Raw genomic sequence first — 22,276 nt, 5'->3', positions numbered from 1 at the left:
TCAGGAGCAGAGTGGGGGGGGGCAGAGAGAGAGAGAGAGAGAGAGAGAGAGAGAGAGAGAGAGAGAGAGAGAGAGAGAGAGAGAGAAGAGGGAATTGTTCCATCTAGCACTCTGAAATTTTTGCACTGATGGAACAGTCACCTTAAATTCCTCCCTCACTTGGCTTGCGATATGTATAATGTACTGTCAAGCATGGAAGTTCCTGTGCCGTGGTCAAAAGCGGCCAGACTACAGCCGTGTCCGGATTTTGTTAAACAGTAAATTGCAAGAACTCGGGCCAGGAGGAAGATGAATTTCAAGTAAGTCTTCAAAAGGTTTTATTTATGTAAAATGATAAGATGAATTCAAATAGGAATCAATTCCAGTATGATAGTGAGGCAAATAAAAACAAATCCCAGTTTAAAAAATCCCAGGACAAGGCCCTGTTTCGCCAATTCCTCATCAGCAATGTTTTAATGGTCAGAGCGTACCAAGTATGTTTGCCTCAAGGCAAACATATTTCCGGATTTTGTTAAAGACCCAGGAGATGCCCTTATTGAGTGGGTAGAAGAGTTGACAACTCTAGCAGCCAGGTATATAAGCAACACGTCTGCTCTCAAAAAGGCAGACATTTTTGCACCCCTGTGATTTACCGCATCAGCACTACAGCACACAAAATAGGGTGCCGTGCCCCTTTCTGCCCACAATGCCACAGCCTGCCTTGATCCCCACCCTATTCTGCCAAAACGATCCCATGTAAGCAACAAGGACTGCCACCAATTCCTTTATCTGGCATGCTATATCAGCTCGGCAACTTGCTTGCTTAGAAGGCTGCTTTGAGAAGGTTAGGGGTGAACCTGCACCACATCCCTAATAAAGCTGCCTGCCAGCAAGCCCTGTTTACACTAACCACACCTTCTCCAGACCTCTTTTCCATCTGGATTGGAAACGGAATTAAGCATCCCTTAAAGGCCTAGTTTGGCCAAAGGCCTTCACATTTAGAGACCCTTGCTACATACCTTTGGGGCCCACTGGAGGTATGGAAGCTAAGGCAATTCTGATGGCTGAGCTCTGGGCTCACCAAAGCTCAGCTGATCCAGATCCATATGGTTCGAGGCAGAAGCTCCAAACTGCTTCATGCACATTTGCTGAATGCTGCTAACTTCTTGCAAAACCTCCTGTTACCTTCTTATACTTGCATATGAATGCATCTGTTTTGCCAAGGCTAACTTCCAAGGATTCCACCAGCACCAGTGAGCCAAAAGTCATCCTTTTATCACTGGTGTCTTCTCTCTCTGCCACTTGAGTTGATAGGGGAACAGCCGTGGGGCCAATGCTGTTTCCTTTGGTGTTGTTGACTGACATCATGGCACTTTGTTTGCAAGGACTCATAGACTCGGCAGGGATGCAGTTCTCAGTACCTAGACTGCTGGCAATGTCACCAGAGAGGCGCTTGTACAGCTCTTGACTAAGCAGCAGCACAACAATCCCTCCACTACAAAGCACCCTGAAAGGGAAGAACCAGAGGATGGTTATTAATATCCTTGTGCAGCTACAATATTTATTAATTCAGCAGAAGACTTTTCAGGGTACAGAGGCTAACAATACTGCAGTCATGACAAATCTTACGAGATGTTTATTATAAAATCACTCATGGCCTTTTAAAACTAACTGAGGACTACTGGCAACATGATTTTTTATCTCCCTGCTTTAAATTCTCAACTTCATCTAGTAGGTAACATGGCCACGTTGAAATGTGACTTTCCTTTGTTTAGCCTGCACTACCATTAGCCAGATCCCAATCTGCAGTAGCAGTTCTTGTGCCTCAGATACCAGAATGCACATACCTTTCGAATTCTTGAAAAACGTCCGGCAGTAAGGTCATGTCTTTTGTTATTTTGAACTTCTTTCCAAAGGGGATGTCCGCAAGAACAACATCAATGCTTTCCGACTGAAATGGCAACGCTATGAGATATTTAGAAATTTAAGCATGTGAAATGCTTAGCCATTATTCTCCTTTGTATATAATATTAACTAACAGCTGACTACAAGGTATCACAAAGTATTTGATGCAGTCACAAATCATCAACGTTTCAATTACAATAAAGGAAATATAAAGTAATAAATCTTATTTGTATAGTACTGCAGATACCCTTGCCAGCTCTTACCTGTCACAGAAGCTTTCAGTAACCCGATTTTATCCACTAGGCCTGCAGCTTTAATATTAGTGTAGGCTCCTTCTAATTGTGAATCACTTATGTCAGTCCCTAAATAATGCACATTCTGAAGAGAAAAACAAACATTTACATTAGGTTGGTTTTTTTAAAAAAAAAACCCCATAAATTCTCAAAACAATCAGTGAGAATTAGGCATACTAACACCACCAACTGCAGAATCACAAGCTAGAAGGAATCAGTAGTTTGTATTAGCATGAACGCCTAAGCTAAAAGTCAACCTATTTTCTAGAGATAAATTTTGGACCCTAATTGTCAGCCCCGCTGCTGCATATTAGAGGTTCATTATTTACAGATTTGGCCACAAGAGAGTGCAATGCCATCTGTGGCCAGACATCACACTTGCTGTTATGACGGAGCTTACAGGCCATTCGGTTGCTGCTTCTAGGAGTATTGTTCCTAGCCCACATGTAGGATCCAGTACAAATGCACCAGCCTGTGGAGAAAAGAAAGAAAGAAAAGCAAACACAACATTACTCCATCGGTCAAGACATTAGGAAATCTGGTCTTCTGGTACAGAGATCCTATCTACCAAATTAAAGGAAGCAAGAATCAAAGACTGAGCTTTACATGGTTAGGCTCCTCTGGTCAATGCTGTGGTCATTTAGAATAAACCACAAGAACAGACATGGAATACAGACGATGCTGTTGTGTAAACAAAGATGTAGGAAGCATGGATTGAAGTCCTGCCTTAGTTGCAGGATCAGTGGGTAACCTTGGGCAACTGACTATATCTGAACCCCATGCCCCTGTCTGTAAAATTGCTCTACAATTCTCATATATTGCTAGGATCAATAGCAAGGGAATGGCAAAGCATTCTGCATAGTTGGGGCACTGTGTGAAATTAGTAAAAATGGAGCTATTGCAGTTGAAAGGCATGTTGTAAACTCATGGAGCCCAGTCTACAAACATGTCTAAAAGTATCTGACCCAATAATACTTATATCTCATTGCCTGTGGGGCACTGATGAATTATTTTCCATACGTTCATTAATAGTTCCTTTTCAGCAATCCTTACAACAACGGCTTAGGGCAGGGCTGGCGAACTGGTGGCCCTCCAGCAGTTGAGGGATTCCCTTGCATCAGCCCAGCCAGCATGGCCAATGGAGAGGGAAGGTGGTGTTGGGAGCCCAGAAACATCTGGAGGCTCATGGGTTCCCCGCTGCTGGTTTAGGGTATTCATTATGATTCCCATGATGCACCTGGGGGCTGGAGCCAAGCAGAAACAGCTCCAAACAAAGCACCATTATTTGCGTGTTCAGTCAGAAATAAAGTCTGCTTGAGTTAATTGGTGCTTACTCCCAAGTAAACAGGACTCTGACTACCACCTTAGCCACTCCACGATACTACACAACCTCTCACATTTAAAATACTTCCAGTGGCAAGATTCTGGTTACTGAGAATTGCTTAGTAACCCCAGAGCAACTAAAACTCTACTTTGCTGATTACCTTGATTTCAGCAAGGGATGCCATAGCCCAAGCAACGGTAGATCGCAACCCAGCTGTTTTGATATATGATCTGCTTGCCAAGGGAAGTCTGCAAACAAAACACCATATTAAAATCTCTCCCTCTCTCTCTCTCTCTCTCTCTCTCTCACACACACTCTCTCTCTCACACACACACACACACACACACACACACACACACACACACACACAGAATTCTAATAAAGGAACTCTAAAACTATGCACTATTGTTATTCCAAATAGATAAGAAGTTTTTATCCCTGAATCTTCAAATCTGTTAATAAGCTGGTGACAAATCTTGTTTAAGATACAGAGACAAATGACAATGAAATATATTGTTGTTAAGTACTTAGGACTAGAACAGATGGGGAGATAGCCCAGAAGAACCAGTGGAAAATTACCTAGATAAACAGATATACACACATGGGTACAGAGGAAGGAAAATAGCTATGCAAACAGTGGGACCAAAAGTCCATGATGAAATGCAAAAGACAGCAGTCACTGGTCACATTTAAACATCCCAGAACATTCTGGAGCTGACCTCACAAGTCACCATACTTTAATTCAGAAGCCTCCTCTGAAGTCTTTTGAATTGAAATTGGAAAGATCTTTTCCACTAAAGAAATTGTCTCCCTTCTTATTGTCAGCAAGCACAACAGTTCCATCTCAATGACTGCTGCTGTACCAGCCTGTTCTTATCTTGTATATATCTGTAATCTGGACTCTGCAGAGAAATGTAGCAAACTCACTGTTACTTCTGGCTTTTCATGGCAGTTTGGTCCTACTGCTTAGAATTTCCACACTCTGCACCAATGTGTATATTATTTTAATCCATCAGCCAACTGAGAATAACAGTCCACAGATCTGATTTAAGGGGGCAGTAATTCATAAATTATGCAGGGACGCGGGTGGCACTGTGGTCTAAAAGCACATCAAACTGCAAATAGATAAATAGGCAAGAAGGTAAACAGCTTTTCCATGCGCTGCTCTGGTTCACCAGAAGTGGCTTAGTCATGCTGGCCACATGACCCGGAAGCTGTCTGCGGACAAATGCCGGCTCCCTCGGCCTATAGAGCGAGATGAATGCCGCAACCTGAGTCATCCGCGACAGGACCTAACGGTCAGGGGTACCTTTATCTTTTTAATTCATAAAGCCTCATGCCACAATTAAAATGTCAAGTTTTTAAGGTGCCATGGGACTCTTTGTTAATGATATACAACAGGGAAACATAGTAACCCCTCAGAAATTTACTTCAATTAAAAGTGTCCTTTTGGACTACGAACTGTAGTTTTTAATGCAGTATTTACCTGAAAACAGGGATCCCAATCACAGAGTAAATGTCATTTAGATGCACAAAGATCTGAAAGGCAATGGAATCTTACAATGAAGAGTTACTTGCATTTTCAGCTTTAGCTGATTTGAACTGATATATAAAATGTGCTATCTCAATGATATTTTCAATGGTATTTTTTATTTTATTTAAACTAGCAAGCAATCTGATTCTCATGCAAAAGTTATTATACTGGGGACTATCTGTATCAAATTTGTACACCCACCTTGTGGGCAAAGGCAATCCCTGGAACCCTCAGATTTGCACAGATGTTGCAGCTGTGCAGATCTGAGGTTGTACCATGGTACATCTCTGCCAGTGCATATATTTGTACTGGTGCTTTGTACTGGTGCTGAGGATTGAAGAAAAGAGGAAGAATTGTGGAGAAGAACCCAATTCAGTGCTGAACTCCTCATTTGTTTCTGCTTGGCCGAGAGTGGCATTAGCTGTTTCAAAGACAGCACTACACCATCCATGTAAGTTTAGCACAGGGTTTTGACAGGAAGTCTGTAGGGCTGGGCTGTAAATTCTATACGGAAAATATATATATATGAAAAATGTAAAAAAGAAAAGAAAAAAAGCACTGCCACAAGCATGAACTATCAAGGTATCAGTTTTATAGTTTAAAATTTGTCTTTCCTTATCTATTGATTCTACTATAGTTCATATTCAGTTTTTCATTCTATCCTATGTTGATAATTGAAATGCCTGCTTATCCTGTTTCTTCTGGTTTAAGCCTCTTCTCTCTCTTTTTAATTTTTTTTTTGGTTCATTTAATTTTTCTTTCTTTTTGCTTTAATCTTGATTCTCTTCACAGGCTTCCTTTATTGTTGCATTTCGTTTAAACTTCTGAGATTAAAGCATCTTCACAGATTTGCCCTCTTCCATATCTAATTTCTTTGCTTTCTTTCAATTCTCCTTCTTGGCTCCTTAGTACTAAAATTCTGATTAAATCACCACTCCATTGTGCTAACTTATTGCCTATGAGATTTCACTACTCCTTTGCAGAACTTTATGCATGTAACTCCCCTTTCAGATATCCAGCTAACATGCTCTTTATCCTGCTTCGAAGTTATTTAAAAACTCATTATCTTTGCTCTTTCGTCTTTGCTTATTGTTAGGTGAATTACAGAATAAGACTAATTCTGTATGTTGCTGACCAGAAACTTTTATTAGGGATGATGGCAACGATAGTCCAGTAACACCCCAGCATTCCAAAGGAATCAAAGGGATTTTGAGAGGAACTTCAATGTAGAAAGAAGTTCAACTCAGTCAGATCAAGGCCTTTATCCTTTATCTGAGGAGCAAGAATCCACCGAGATCACCCTTCTCCTGACATTTCAATGTATTAATTTTGTTACCTCTATGTCAGGATTTCTCAAATCTGCTTTCCATCCAAAACTCTTCATAAGAGCTGTTCCAATTATCCTCCCCATCTCCTGAAAAGACAAATCAGCAGTGAGAGATACCTGAGCATGTGGCATGACAAATTGTTCCTGAAACTTGAAACGGCCAAGAAGAAGATGGGCTAGGCCTAGACCAGTGGAAGCTACCCTGGTGCCTTCCATATCTTGTTATGTTAGAAACAGTTCCCATCACCCTTGACCATGGTGGCTGGGGCCAAAAGATCTTGCAATCTCAACCTGTGCATGCTTTCTTTGAAGCAACTCCCGATAAGTTCTATGTGGTGTAGTCCACATTAAGGACTGAAATCTTGAAATGACACAATCCATAATTACTTGGAGGAAGCAATTATTTCATGGAATATTCTTCCAAACTGAAGACATTTTTGAAAAAGAGTTCAAAGAACGGAATTAATTGCTTCTTCCACACTCTCATCAACATCTACTAAGAGCGTTACAGGACAAGACGTTATTTTTGCTTGAAAACCAAACCTTCAGAATAGCAGTCTTGGAATTTATCTTGAGTATGGATAATAAAGCATAATTCAGTACTCCACACACACACACCCCTTTGCCAATTAATAGGAATTCCAAAAGATGGTACAGAAGACAGCCTGTAAAGCTCAGCTTGCTTTTAAAAATATTATCTAGGATGCAGAATGCTAATGATTCCTATACAGCCCACTCAAGCAGTGCTATTTTTTCCTTATGCGCCTGCCATTCAGAAAACTTAATGACTACTGATTATGCATAACGAAGAAATAAACTCCCTTTCTCAGCCGCCTGCATAAATAATCTGGGCTGCCAGCACACAATCAAGAACATTTAACTATTTCATTAGCAGCTTGATGCTGTATGTTGGGATTGTGTTAAATGCAGCTGCATGCATCTTGTTTGTAGATAAGAACAGCTCTGCTGGATCCGACCAGTGGCTCATCTAGTTCCACATCCTGTTCTCACAGTGGCCAAACAAATGCCCACATACCTGAGCAGTAAATATTTTTGCAAGGGCTCCACTACAGCGGCAGGACACTCTGAAGCTGAAGCAACTGCTGCTCACACCAGATTTCTCTTGAATAAGTTCAGGAGTCTTTTCCAGAAATGATCTGCGCGAAGACAAGCGAACCTCAGAGGTGTTACAACTCTGTTGGTTTTCTATTTGAGTTTCATCAGAAACGGTCTCCAATATTAGTTCTCTCTTCTGTTTTTTATTTTGGATGCTGCCCTCCTCTTCCAGTTTTCGTTTCTGGGAGTCTGGACATTCCTCACACCTGTTTTCTTCTTTCACCTCCTGGCAATGAAGACTTCTCCAAAGAGTAACCATATCTAGCCAATGCCTGGGAGTCTCGTTTACAAGTGTTTGAATGTCATGAATTACTCTGCCTAAAAGAAATGAAGAATCTAAACTCATGTAACCTTTAACACATAATTACCACATAACAATAAACTGTTTATTTTGAAGTATTAGAATATATTTCAAGGACTGTTTTCTTAGGGGGTGAGGGAATGCAATACTTTTCTCTCCCAAGACCCATGCTCCCTCCCCATCTTATCTAATCCCCCAGACTTTGCCTAGCAAGCCACTTTCCTCCTTCCTAGAATCATAGAATCGTAGAGTTGGAAGAGACCACAAGGGCCATCCAGTCCAACCCCCTGCCGAGCAGGAAACACCATCAAAGCATTCTTGACATATGCCTGTCAAGCCTCTGCTTAAAGACCTCCAAAGAAGGAGACTCCACCACACTCCTTGGTAGCAAATTCCACTGCCGAACAGCTCTTACTGTCAGGAAGTTCTTTCTAATGTTTAGGTGGAATCTTCTTTCTTGTAGTTTGATTCCATTGCTCCGTGTCCGCTTCTCTGGAGCAGCAGAGAAGGGCCTGGCATACTTGCTATCATGGCTGGGACCTAACCTAAGAACCAGAAAGCCACTAAGCTGCCTTAATCAGCTGGAGAGATTGTGTTCAAGAGAAACATTCAAGCAAGCTTAGATTGCAATTCTACACCCAAATACACGAGAATAAGTCCCAATGAAATTCTGTGTGACTTACTATGGGGGTAAACATAGCTAGGATTGTGCTTTAATTTTTAAGTAGGTGTTAAACTTGTATGAAGCCTATGGTTATGTTTTAGCTATTCAGAAAACAAAATGAATGTTTTCATTCCTGCTTTTGACTTAAATAATAAGGGCTTTCTTAATTAAGCAAATAGCATTGAAAGCTATCAAATCACTGTTTTCTGTTTTCAAAAAGGGGGGTCTATTCCTCAAACACCAGCTGCATGGGCATCCTGGAGATGGGTCAAGGTGTGGTGGTGGTGGTGATGATGATGATGATGATAATGGTATACTAGTTCATACACCTTGATGAACACACAGCTCAGACTCTAGAATTCCACATATACGCCTGTGTAGATCTAATGCTCCCGTGTGGTTGCCTAAATGTTCATGAGCAATAGGGGCTAAACAAGCAAGGTAAAAAGAAAGGAAGCCTACACTACCCTAGACCAGAGTTTCCCAAACCATGTGTCACAGCACATTAGTGTCAGCTGCAGTGTGCAGGTGTGTCATGCGAACTCTCCCTGCACTGCTCCCGGGGCTGGAAAGAAGGGCTTAGTTTAACTTCCCGTTTGCTAGTAAAACTGAATTACTGTGTCGCGAAATGATAAATGTCTAAAAAGTGTGCCACCATCATGAAAAGTTCGGGAAGCTCTGCCCTACACATTCAACACAATTTTTATTCAAAATGGGGTTGAAAGGGAGAGGGCAGCAGGGACTTGCTATGATAGGCCCCTTTCAATTTCCCTATTTATTGAATACACATCTCGTCCTTATTCCAATGAGCGCCGAGCAGCGTCTTAAGCTTCACAACGACCCACTTAGGTAAGTGAGGTCTTGAGATAGTGTCCACCTGTCCAAGTACACCAAATGAGGATCATAGCCAGAGAGATGTCTTGGCTAGAGAGTTAGTTCCTTTGGGGCCCTCTGGAACTTGCATGCTGAAGACAGAGGAGGCCCCTGGTGGCTCCTTCCTACAACCTCCTGGAGCTGCTGTGATGGCCATGTTGCCTGTGGGCTGGCTCAGTACCATATCTGCCTACCGTGTTGCAACAGCAGCAGCCAAGAGCCTGAACTCCCAGTGAAGCACACTGGGCAAGTCTCTGATGATGCCCCCAAAGAATACTCACCCAAGATCCAGCAGCTAGCTGAGGACCTGTCTGACCTCAATGAACTGCTTAGGAGAACCCCCAGGAGCCAAAATATGGGTTTGTGGTGCTGGTGGCTGTGATGATGCCATGAGTGCCAAAAGAAACCTGTAACTTGCCTTGTAACATGCTGTTCCCTTGGGATGAATAGCAGCTGAAGCTGGGCTAGCACCTGAAAGGCAAGCTGTATCTGCCCAACAAATGTACACTCTGGGTTTGTCCCACAGCTTTCCCCCAGGCAGACACATGGTTAACCACTGAATTGGACCAAACGGCAATCAGGTTTGCCATTTGGTCCAATTCAGTGGTAAAAAGTGTGTTTAAAGAAGAGGGAAAAGCAGAGCTGCTGCAGCATCATGGAAGAGCAGAATAACTGTAAACGTGCATTTTTTGGGGACAGGTCTTAGATGAAAAACAGTCCTGGTCCACAAAATTCACTGAACAGACAGATTTAGCAGCTTTTAATATTGCTTGTTGTGTTTACTTTCTCGGTTATAACCTGCCCCGAGGTCTACAGATAAAGGGCAAGATGCAAGCTATAAAAAATAAATAGCTGAGCAGGAATTTGAATGACCGCTTACCACATTGAACCCCAAAGCTACTCAGCACTGACTCCTTTTAACAAAGAGGCAGCAGGCTAAAGGGTAGTCTTTCTCACTGTGGAAGGTTACATTAGATAGGCCTGCACGAGGCATCCCACAAGACTACAGTAAAAATAAATAAATACCGGTACCTTTATTTCTAGAGATGGAAAGTGGAGGATATTTATTCAGCAGCAAAAACAACCGCTCCGCAGACTTCAGCTCCTTCAGCATACTCAGCTCTGCACTGGTGGTGAAGAAGACTTTTCCCGATACATATTCCACCTTGACAGAGAATGTACACCGATGATATAGTTACAGGTATACACTTTATTATACCTGTATCATTATATCATTATCATTATACACCTTTAGACGCCAGGCAAAAACATTCCTTTTTAACCAGGCCTTTGGTTGATCTGATTGATATCCTATGCCCTATTAAAATGTGTTTTTTTTGTGGGGGCAGGGGCTATTGGGTTGTTGCTTTTATTTTCATTATGTATTTTGTGGTTTTATATCTTGATTTTATTCTGTAAGCCGCCTTGAGATCCCCAGGTACAGGGCGGTATATAAATTAACAACAACAACAAAACAACAACAACAACACTTAACACACACCCAGAATGCATGCAACTGTCCCCAAAGAATCACAGCAGGAACCACAGTTGCCCCTCGCAGAGCTAGAATCCCCAGCACCCTTAAACTACAGTTCCCAGGATTATTCTGTGGTTTGGGGTGTGCAGAGAAATAGCCATGCTTTCAATGCATGTAGGAAGGATGTTTAAACGTCCTCAACCCTGTTTTGTGGGCAAAGCCCCCACTGACCACGGAGGGTGTGGGGAACTCTCCTTCCCAGCAAACAGGCAGAGGCCGTGCACAGGGCCAGATTTGATGTGGCCCTAAACTACCATTAGGTCCAGTCATGACCGACTCTGGGGTTGCGGCGCTCATCTCGCGTTATTGGTCGAGGGAGCTAGCGTACAGCTTCCAGGTCATGTGGCCAGCATGACAAAGCCACTTCTGGCGAACCAGAGCAGCACACAGAAACGTCATTTACCTTCCCGCTGTAGAGGTACCTATTTATCTACTTTCACTTTTTGGTGTGCTTTCAAACTGCTACCGTAGGTTGACAGGAGCTGGGAGCAACGGGAGCTCACCCCATCGCAGGGATTCGAACTGCCAACCTTCTGATCGGCAAGCCCTAGGCTCTGTGGTTTAACCCACAGCGCCACCAGCGTCCCTACTGAGGGTAATGGGGCCCTTTATATGTCCAGCTGTCATTTGTCAACAACAAATTGTTTTGTGTTTTTTTGTGTTGAATATATGCTATATGGTAATTTATGGACCTAATAGGTATTCAAAGCCATTTGCACATAACAAAATATGTATTTTATCAAAGTAATTGTTGAACTGAAACACAATTAAGATAAGTATATTAAATGTGAAATGCAATTAAGAAAAAGTATACTAATAGTGAAATAATCATTAAGCTCTAACTTAAAATGATGTAGGCTTTATTATTTGTTTTTTTATCTTATATTTTGGAAATGTACATCCAGTTTTTTTTACCTTTACATTTTGGGGGAGGGGGGCCAAGAGAGTGGGGCCATAAGCTATAGCTTGTTCAGCTTATACGTAAATTCGGCACTGGCCGTGCAGACGAAGCAACCTAACCCCGGGACAGCTCGCTCGTCTGCACCGCCTTTCCGAAGTGACAAAGGGAGAGCGTGTTTAGCCACCCATCCTCCTGTCCGCCGGCAAGGAGGCCGAGCGAGGCTCTCAGTCCCAAGGGATTCGCCGGACTTTCCTTGCAGCCCGGCCGGAGGGCCTCACCTGCGCGGCGTCCAGCCGAGTCCGCACCTCCCTCAGCAGGAAAGGCTCCATCCCGCGCCCCGCCGTGCAGAAATATCGCGCGGGGAGGCCGGCGCGGCAGGAGGGCCCTTTCGGCGGAGGCTGCCCTCCCTCGTCAGCCATCGCGGCCCCGCCGAGAGCCCGCCTTCTTCCGCCGAGGCGCCGGGATCCGTTTGCCTCCTACAGGCCAGAGGCGAGGAAGGCCGCCGGGGCTCTCCTTTGTCGAGGAGGGGGGGGGGATAAGTCCCCGCCTTGTTTCCCCCTCTGGGGTGGAAGGAGCCAGTTGGCCACTTGGCCGCCCTTAACTTTGAACCAAAAAGGGATCCCTGATGGTCATCTAGTCCAGCCCCCTGCGATGCAGGAATCTCGGCTGAAAGCACCCGTGGACAGATGGCCAGCCAAGGTCTGCTTAAAAGGGGAGTCTGCTCCGCAGTCGAACAGCTCTTACCGTCAGAAAAGTCGTTCCTGATGTTGAGTCGGAACCCCCTTTCTTGTAACCTGAAGCCATGAGTTCGAGTTCTACCCTCCAGAGCAGGAGAAAAGAAGCTTGTTCCCTCTTCCATGGGATGGGACAGCTCTTCAGATATTTGAAGGTGGCTGTGGTATCTCCTCTCAGTCTCCTCTTTTGATAGCTCCTTCATAAGGCTGGGTTTCCAGACCCTTGATCATCTCAGTGCTCCAGCTTTTCAACAGCCTTATTAAATTTGGGCGCCCAGAACAGGACACAGTATTCCAGGTGTGGTCTGACCAAGGCAGAATAGAGTGGGACTATGACTTCCCTTGATCTATACCCACTACTATTCGCTTCTTTGGGGCTAATTTTGTGGGGTTTTTTTTAAAGAGCTTTAGGAAGTGCAGCTTTTATTTATCTGTTTGCTGCATTTACATCCCACCGTTTTTCTCCAAGCAACTCAAGGCGGAAAACATGGCTTTCTTAACCCCTTCCCCGTTTAATCCTCCCCCACCAACCCTGTGAGGTAGGTTAGGCTGAGAGGCAGCAGCTGGCCGCCAAGGTCACCCAGTGAGCTTTGTAGCCCAGTTAGTATTTGAACCCTGGCCATAGTCCACTCTAACCACTGTGCCATGCTGCCATCCTATGCATGCCTACACAGAAGTCCCGCTGAGTTCAATAGAGTTTAATGCAGAACTGAAAGACACTGCCAGCTTCTGGGGGTGGGGTGGGGTGGCTAGCCTAGTACTGTACTGGTTCAGAAAGGTTTTGTGCTGCAGTGCACTTAAAACTCATGCCTTCCCCCAAAGGATCTTGGGAGATGTAGTTTATTAAGGGAGCCAAGAGTTGTTAGGAGACCTGGTTCCCCCTCACAGAGCTACAATTCTTAGAGGGGTTTAACAGCCAATCCCTCTTCCCAGGGAACTCTGAAAATATTAGATCTGAATATTCATACTGATTAAAATTATTTGGAGGACTAGTAATTCCTGAATAATAAAAAGGAAGGGTCAATGAAGCATAAAGAATAACCCACAGGTATTGGATAATCAGGCTGATTGATTCTCTAGTAGCAGAAGTTTACTGGCCACCCCTGTTGGCATGGTGACAGCCTGGGCAGAATTCAAACAGGGACATTCTGATGTCACGCATGATGTCATAAACGAGTTATGCTCAAAAGTCTTGGCAGAGTTAGAAGCAGTTAACAGTCAGCCCATGTCTGAACTCTGGCAAGGTGGATCAACATGGCAGGTAATAAATAAATATTGGGGCTGTATTGACTTTTATCATAGGGGAAGTGCTTGGGAATGAGTAGAGTTTATTTGACACTGCCCCTTGTCTAGTAACATTAATTGATGAACCAGCAACCTCTACATAGGAAAGGCCAAATAAACTTGAAGAATAATCCAGAGATACTGAACATTTCAAAAGGGGTTTGAATTATAAAAATGCTATAAACTGATGAAAGGGGCTTGGGGGGGGGGGTTGGAGGCGAATTTATTGAATAACATTGGATCATTCATTGGAATCGTTCATTGAGATCTATTAGAACTAACTTCTGCAAGCAGGCTTCCAGCTACACACAGCTATTAATTAGGCATAGGGCAGGAGAGCAAAAATAAATTTTGCTGGAAATTCCTACTTTGATAACTCTGTAGTTTTTACTCCTGACCCCTTGCTGTTGGCATGGAGACAACCTGAGCTGAAGGCAAGCAACATTCTGCTGTCATGAATGATGTCACAGACAGCATAAGCTCAAAATTCTTGGCAGTTGAGAATAGAGCAGGCATCCCCAAACTTCGGCCCTCCAGATGTTTTGGACTACATTTCCCATCTTCCCCAACCACTGGTCCTGTTAGCTAGGGATCATGGGAGTTGTAGGCCAAAACATCTGGAGGGCCGCAGTTTGGGGATGTCTGGAATAGAGAGTTAACAGACAGACCAAATTTGAACTCTGGCAAGATGGATATTTGTAACAGGTGATGAATTTATTTGTGGGGAGGGGGTGTCTATTAACCTACAAACCACTCCAGGCCAATCAGTACCTTGCCCATCTAAGTGTCACAAATCAAAAGCTGCTATACCATTTTGCAACTGCTATTAAAATATCTGTGAATGTTCTAGTACGCGTGTGCATGGGAACCCCCATTAAATCAAAGCCATTCAAGCACAGGAGTGTGGAAATGTATAGTTCTCCCTTTGAGGCAGAATGTTGGAAGATTCAGGACGGATAAAAGAAAGTGCTTCTTCACTCAATGCATAGTTTAACTGTGGAACTCACCACCACAAAGGCAATGATAGGTCACCAAATGGGATGGTTTTAAAAGACGATGAGATAAATCAGGCATAGGCAAACTCGGCCCGCCAGATGTTTTGGGACTACAACTCCCATCATCCCTAGCTAACAGGACCAGTGGCAAGGGATGATGGGAGTTGTAGTCCCAAAACATCTGGCGGGCTGAGTTTGCCAATGCCTGAGATAAATTAATGGAAGATAAGGCTATCTGTAGCTACTAGCCATGATAGCAATGCTCTGGAAACTGCAGGAGGGGAGAGTGATCTCGTTCTCAGTTCCTGCTTGTGTGTTTCCAACAGGAATCTAGTTGGCTGCTGCTAGAACAGGATGCTGGGCTAGATGGACCATTGGCCTGATCCAGCAGGCTCTTCTTATGTTCTTGCATACCCTTTACTTGAAAGAATGAGGAAGGCATTCCAGGCTGGAGGACTTTGAGTACATAGGAACACAGGACCACTGGACCGAGGAGTCGGCATTGAAAACGAATAAGCAATGTATATTAATGTCATCTAATCGCTAGAGGGCAGTGTTGGCATTTGAATGGTGGATTTATCTCTGCTGGTTGACAGAACCTGAGCAAAAATGCTCAATAATTCCCTATCAGGATTTCTGATCTGTTTGAATAATTTGGTACCACAGCAATCTTCTGATTTTCACAGAGCTGGATGAAATCTGTATAAAATCAGCAGATGAATGAGCTTTATATTCTGTTTAACACTTCAGGTCCTGATTCCTGACCTAGATTGGGTTGACTACCAGAATGCACTTTCATTCTCTCCGCCCTTTCGATTTTGTTTTAACTGGTAATTCATTTCCTTTCAGAAAGATGGCAACGAAAGTGCAATGCCTCTTGTGTTATATGAACCAGTATGGATTGCCTGCAACTAAAAATTACGAATTCTATCAAGGGATTTTAAGCGATCTTGCTTCCTTGCTGAAACTAGAAATTAGAACATTTTAAAAACTCTAGATCAGAGGTGGGTAGCCTTCAAGGTTGTGGGATCTGCTTTTATTTTGCCTAGAACCCCAAGGTTCTAATAGCAGCCAAGTGCAAGATAAAATGAAAGAACAGGACACCTCTTCAGTCAGGTAAGTGTCTTCAGTACTAGAACTGAGCTCATGGTCCTTTCCCACACAAAAATTCAGTCCCAGTTTCCCTATACACTTTCTTTGTTTCAGCAGCCTAATTTGGGGAGGGGTAGATTTTGTTAAGCAACAAAAAGTCAGAAATCCTTATTTACTGTAAATCAGCCAGAGATGTTTGAATAGATCTCAAACTACTTTCTGACCATCCCTGTTCTAAATCTGTAATCTGCCTTACAACAAAAGCTCATGACAGGTAGCAGTTAGTAAACATTTTTTTAAAAAAAGGTTGCCTGCCCTTGATGAGACTCAGGAGTTGCCTGCACTCTGAGCTACAAGGGAGTTTTTATTTATCGATTTAACCCATGATCTTTATGTGACTCTTTAAGAAGTTCTCACAGCAGTAGCTTTAAATGACTCTGCATAGCCTGGTGTGCCTGGCAGAGACCAGGCATGCTGAGTAAATTTAGGGACACAGGAAGTTGTCTTATGCAAAGACATACACTTAACCTAATTTGGTACTGTCTATGGTGCGCTCTACTGTCTATGGGCCTTAGAAAGCATTGCTGATAAAAAGGCCAGTGGAAGTGATGATATTCCAGCTGAACTATTTAAAATTTTAAAAGATGATGCTGTTAAGGTGCTACACCCAATATGCCAGCAAGTTTGGAAAACTCAGCAATGGCCAGAGGATTGGAGAAGATCAGTCTACATCCCAATTCCAAAGAAGGGCAGTGCCAAAGAATGCTCCAACTACCGCACAATTGCGCTCATTTCACACGCTAGCAAGGTTATGCTTAAAATTCTACAAGGCAGGCTTAGGCAGTATGTGGACCGAGAACTCCCAGAAGTGCAAGCTGGATTTCGAAGGGGCAGAGGAACCAGAGACCAAATAGCAAACATGCGCTGGATTATGGAGAAAGCTAGAGAGTTCCAGAAAAACGTCTACTTCTGCTTCATTGACTATGCAAAAGCCTTTGACTGTGTCGACCACAGCAAACTATGGCAAGTTCTTAAAGAAATGGGAGTGCCTGATCACCTCACCTGTCTCCTGAGAAATCTCTATGTGGGACAAGAAGCTACAGTTAGAACTGGATATGGAACAACTGATTGGTTCAAAATTGGGAAAGGAGTACGACAAGGTTGTATATTGTCTCCCTGCTTATTTAACTTATATGCAGAATTCATCATGCGAAAGGCTGGACTAGATGAATCCCAAGCCGGAATTAAGATTGCCGGAAGAAATATCAACAACCTCAGATATGCAGATGACACAACCTTGATGGCAGAAAGTGAGGAGGAATTAAAGAACCTTTTAATGAGGGTGAAAGAGGTGAGAGCGCAAAATATGGTCTGAAGCTCAACATCAAAAAAACCAAGATCATGGCCACTGGTCCCATCACCTCCTGGCAAATAGAAGGGGAAGAAATGGAGGCAGTGAGAGATTTTACTTTCTTGGGCTCCTTGATCACTGCAGATGGTGACAGCAGTCACGAAATTAAAAGACGCCTGCTTCTTGGGAGAAGAGCAATGACAAACCTAGACAGCATCTTAAAAAGCAGAGACATCACCTTGCCTACAAAGGTCCGTATAGTTAAAGCTATGGTTTTCCCGGTAGTGATGTATGGAAGTGAGAGCTGGACCATAAAGAAGGCTGATCGCCGAAGAATTGATGCTTTTGAATTATGGTGCTGGAGGAGACTCTTGAGAGTCCCATGGACTGCAAGAAGATCAAACCTATCCATTCTTAAGGAAATCAGCCCTGAGTGCTCACTGGAAGGACAGATCGTGAAGCTGAGGCTCCAATACTTTGGCCACCTCATGAGAAGAGAAGAATCTTTGGAAAAGACCTTGATGTTGGGAAAGATGGAGGGCACTAGGAGAAGGGGACGACAGAGGACGAGATGGTTGGACAGTGTTCTCGAAGCTACGAACGTGAGTTTGACAAAACTGCGGGAGGCAGTGGAAGACAGGAGTGCCTGGCGTGCTATGGTCCATGGGGTCACGAAGAGTCGGACACGACTAAACGACTAAACAACAACATGGTGCGCTCATGGACTCTAGAGTGGCAGAGACTGGGAACTCTTGTAGGTAAAATATACATGTACTTCCACGGAGCTAGGACCCAGCTAGAACAGCTGATGCCCACTAAGCTGCCTTCATTTTGTGCTGAGTTCTCAAGAAGCTTGGAAGTGGCAAGAAAGGGGCTATTTCTGATGTTTCCAGGGAGCCTGCTGCAAAGGAAGCAGAGCCAGCCCTACCCTTAGGCAGAGTGAGGCGGTTGCTTCAGGTGGCAGATACTAAAGGACAGCGAAAAGCAATAAGACAGAGCAAAGTGCGCTATGTGGCCTTCTCTGTGCCCCCAAAGCTACCCTGCTGCCCTCAGATGCTGAGGAAGACACCTAAATACACCCAAAGAAAAGGAAAAAAGGAGAGAAAAAGAATAAAATAAAAAAGGAAAAAAATTAAAAAGATACACACAATTGTTCAAAGGATACAAACCATAATTTGAATATTCTATACAAAAGGCTCCCAGAAAGAAATTATTTCTTCTTTTCTTTCTTTCCTTACAATTACTTTCTTCCTGTTCCACCAAACTTCTTTGAATCCCTGATATGTTAATTGACTTCCCTCTATCTCTTTGTAGCTTCAACACTTCTCATTAGTTACCAATAAGCTGTATTCCTTTATTCAAATCAATTTTTTCCCATTATATCTGTGAAATTAATCTAAGCACAACCAATTATTATTTTTGGAACAATATTTAGTCAGATAGTTTTTGAAACAAACCCATTCCTTTTTTACCTTGTCACCTGAGTGGTTTCTTATTAGTTCTGTCATTTTGGCTAGTTCGAGGTACTCACACTCATCTTTTGTTGGTATTAGCTCGCTTTTCCAGTATTTTGCTATTAATATTCTAGCCACTGTTGTCAAATAAAGAAACACTCTTTTATATTCATTTGGGATGCTTATCATTAAAATGCCTAATAGGAAAGCTTTAGGTTTCTTTAAAAATGTATGCTTTAGCATTTTCTTTGGTTCTTCATAAACCATGTCCCAATTTTTTTTGGGGGGGGGGCACGTCCACCACATGTGGAATAGGGTTCCTTCATTTTGTTTACATCTCCAACACTTATTACTGTTATTTTTTATTTATTTTGGCTGATTTGTTTGGGGTCAGGCACCATCTATGGATCATTTTAATAAAGTTTTCTTTTATCAGATAGCACATGGTGAACTTTTAATCTGTTTTCCATAGTTTCCCCCATTTTTCCATCTCAAATGGATAACCAAAATCGTGTGCCCGTTTCACCATCACTTCCTTCACCTCCTCGTCCTTAAGGTTCCAATCCAATAGTAATGTATATGTTTTTGATAATATATATTTTTTATTATTGAATAAAAGTTCTTTTACTAAATATGATCTTTGTGTCAAATCCATTTTTTTTGTCTGACTTGAAAATTTCTTTTAACCGTTGGCTCTTTAATGTTCTGTACATAAAATAGGAAAAACCCGTCTTGTCTGAAAGTGGAGAGATTATACTTCCCCCCTCAATCTTTCTGTTGTATGAAGAGGAAGTAGGAGAAGGGGGTTAAAATTTCACTCATTTTAATTTCTGAGAAGCCAAGGAATAACAGGAGAGATGGTGCAGGCTTTTTCATTCTTCCCAGGCAAGGTGAGAGATTCCTCCCTAAGCCCTTGTGAGATGTGCAAAAGAATTGGGAGCTGGGGCTCTCCCAATATTATCTCGACTAGATTAATTAAAGGAGCAGTATATAGCTTTCAAAGTCCCCCGATGCATCTCAGAGTTTTAAGTGGCAGTCTCTTCTTCAGGCAATTCATGCAGCTTCATAAGCACCGGGGACCTTCATATTTCATTGCAATTCACCCCCCCCCCTTTTTGGTGAAAGGGCAAGAAAACGAATTCCTAGGTATGATGAGATGAATTTGCCAAGGATAATAGAAACACGTTCTGTTAGGCTCTCTCGTGCTGCATTGCAGGACCAGAGGAATGTGAAGGAAGGGAGCCGAGTGATTCTTAGGACAGAGCAGGAAGCAGCCTTTATATCAGGTCAGAACACTGGTCTGTCTAGTCCAGTATTATCTACACTGACTGGCAGCAGCAGTTCTCCAGGGTCTCAGATGGAGATGAGTTTGAGCTCCTTTGAACTTTGAGTGGTGGGTAGGATTGACCACCTGCAAATTACGTGATACCATTCTACTGCAACCCACGCATATGTTATACTGTGAGTCCTAAAACACAGTACTGTATAACAATTCTTGCCATCAGATGATTGGCAGGTGGGTGCCTGATACATTTGTGTGGGCCTTGGTACCATCTGTGGGCCCAAGCGAATGCCCCAAGCCAGGCATAGGCAACCTTGGCTCTCCAGATGTTTTGGAACTACAACTCCCATGATCCCTAGCTAACAGGGCCAGTGGTCAGGGATCATGGGAGTTGTAGTTCCAAAACATCTGGAGAGCCAAGGTTGCCTATGCCTGCCCCAAGCTGATGCCTAGCCTGACTGGTTTGAACCTGGCCATTTGGATTCCTAGGCTGAGTCTACACTGACCTTCTAAACGTTAACAGAATGATATTAGATATATCTAATAGATATATCTAATATCATTCTAAAACATACCTGGGCATATTGGTAAATTAAAAATGTTCCTACCTTGTTTTGTCGGTAAAAAAGCAGCTTTCCTATTCCCAAGTCTTGGTTGCTCTGCACCACCCTATGGTGTTGCATTGTAATAACACATTATAGGGGAGAGACTCCATCAGGCAAGGCCTCTTTCCACCTGCCTTGCTCCACCCTCCAGTCTCTGCTTCTCATTTTGTATTGTATTATGTTGTGCACTGTGGTTTGCTGTGTATTATTGATTGGAGTTTAGAAATTACTTATTGTAACTGTTAAGAGTGGATTTCTGTTTAATTTTGAAATGCTGATATTTAATATTACTGTAGCCTATTCTGTATTATTTTAATGAATGTTGAATGTCATTTTATTTGCATATTGTCTTATTCATTATTGTTAGCTGCTCTGAGCCTGGCTTTGGCCGGGGAGGGTGGGATACAAATAAAATTTATTATTATTATTATTATTATTATTATTATTATTATTATTATTAACGTTACAAGCAAAACGTAATGTGTTCATTACGTTATGAAAATCACTCCTTACTTCTTCCTTAATGTTATAAACAATGAGTGTAGATTTGCCCCTAGTGTTTGCTATACTGAGCAATGGTTAGATGGTTTCCCCCCACACGATATACATATTTTGTAAGGTTCATAGACAGGGAAATAAGGTTCGAAAGACTGAGAAAAAACTAAATGGTGCATTGCATCCCTTTATATTTGTCTAATAATTTGGGTTTATTTGCAAACTGAAGCTTCCAGACTATGCAACCTTCCCATCTAAACTTCACCATCCACTGGGCTTCACTGAGCTCCATGGAATGCCTCCTCTTGGAGCTTAACCACTTGTAATAATACTGGAATAATAAAAAGGCTGATTGGCATAAATCAAGCATTTGTGACTACTTGCAGCTTATTTCTAGGTAATATTGGTTTGGAGAATGCTTGTGCCATATGCATTTATTTTCGAGCTATGAAGACTTGTAGAGCATATTACGGCACTTGTATCAATTTCTGCTCTGCTGCCTAGTGTGGTTAGGAGCGAGGGAATTTGCCAATACTATTTGAAATTCCATCTCACGAATAGCTACACATTTCCTGCATTTTTTACTTGCGTTTTCTGACAACTGAGCTATAAACGATGGGGAAACATTTCACCACAGCTTAGAAAAACCTTACAAGAGAAATGACAGTACATAAGCCTTATTTTTTTAAAGGTGGAAAGTAGACAAACCTCGATAAGGGAGTATTTCCGCACACACAGATCTTGGAGGGTTCAAATCCATGTGAATCCTAACAAGAGACAATTATGGATTACTTCCATTGCGTGCAAGTAAGTAGCCAAATATATCTGGAAAGGCAAACTGGCAGGGACTGAATTCAGAGACATATCACAGTATGCAATATCACAAGTGCAATCATCATCAGCACTACACTGAGTATTTGAAGGTACGGTACTGTATAATATATAACCTGATCTGCTCTCTGGGTCCACCGTTTGCAGTAATTACTTGCGCACCGACAGTCTGCATAAACAGGGCCGGTACAGACCTAAAAAGACCTCGATTTATTTAATTGGAGATTCTTTTGTAATAACCTAAATAAAAAGGGGTTACTTATGCGAAAAGCTACATTTTTGCCTCTGAGCTAAGCAACAACAAACCAAAAGAATATGCAGCATAATGATCAGGTTGCTTACAAAGAATCAAGATCAGATAAGAAGCTACATTCCCTCCCCTTCCTTTCTCTTTCACTC

General features: G+C 42.7%; 1 protein-coding gene across 1 annotated transcript; it reads right to left on the bottom strand.

Moving 5' to 3' along the window:
- Positions 1-289: 289 nt before the first annotated feature.
- Positions 290-12,192, bottom strand: THUMPD2 (THUMP domain 2 tRNA and snRNA guanosine methyltransferase). Its single transcript, XM_035110486.3, has 10 exons — positions 12,033-12,192; positions 10,349-10,481; positions 7,399-7,796; positions 6,372-6,449; positions 4,988-5,040; positions 3,662-3,749; positions 2,578-2,649; positions 2,148-2,262; positions 1,827-1,944; positions 290-1,486 (listed from the first exon to the last, which is right to left on the bottom strand). The coding sequence occupies exons 1-10, from the start codon at positions 12,171-12,173 to the stop codon at positions 1,138-1,140; spliced, it is 1,545 nt and encodes a 514-aa protein (XP_034966377.3). The 5' UTR covers positions 12,174-12,192; the 3' UTR covers positions 290-1,137.
- Positions 12,193-22,276: the final 10,084 nt, after the last annotated feature.

Source organism: Zootoca vivipara, chromosome 3 (assembly GCF_965207765.1).
Source record: "Zootoca vivipara chromosome 3, rZooViv2.hap1.1, whole genome shotgun sequence".
Lineage (NCBI taxonomy): Eukaryota > Metazoa > Chordata > Lepidosauria > Squamata > Lacertidae > Zootoca > Zootoca vivipara.
Note: the sequence above shows the minus strand (reverse complement) of the source record. Positions and strands in the feature narration are given on the sequence as shown.

Excerpts from the sequence above, each read along its gene's own strand:
- THUMPD2 (XM_035110486.3), bottom strand. The coding sequence starts at position 12,173 with ATGGCTGACGAGGGAGGGCAGCCTCCGCCGAAAGGGCCCTCCTGCCGC. Across the intron at positions 2,263-2,577 it reads AAGCAGCAACCGAATGGCCT|AATGTGCATTATTTAGGGAC; the intron begins GTAAGCTCCGTC and ends TTTTCTCTTCAG. Across the intron at positions 1,945-2,147 it reads ACTGAAAGCTTCTGTGACAG|CGTTGCCATTTCAGTCGGAA; the intron begins GTAAGAGCTGGC and ends AATATCTCATAG.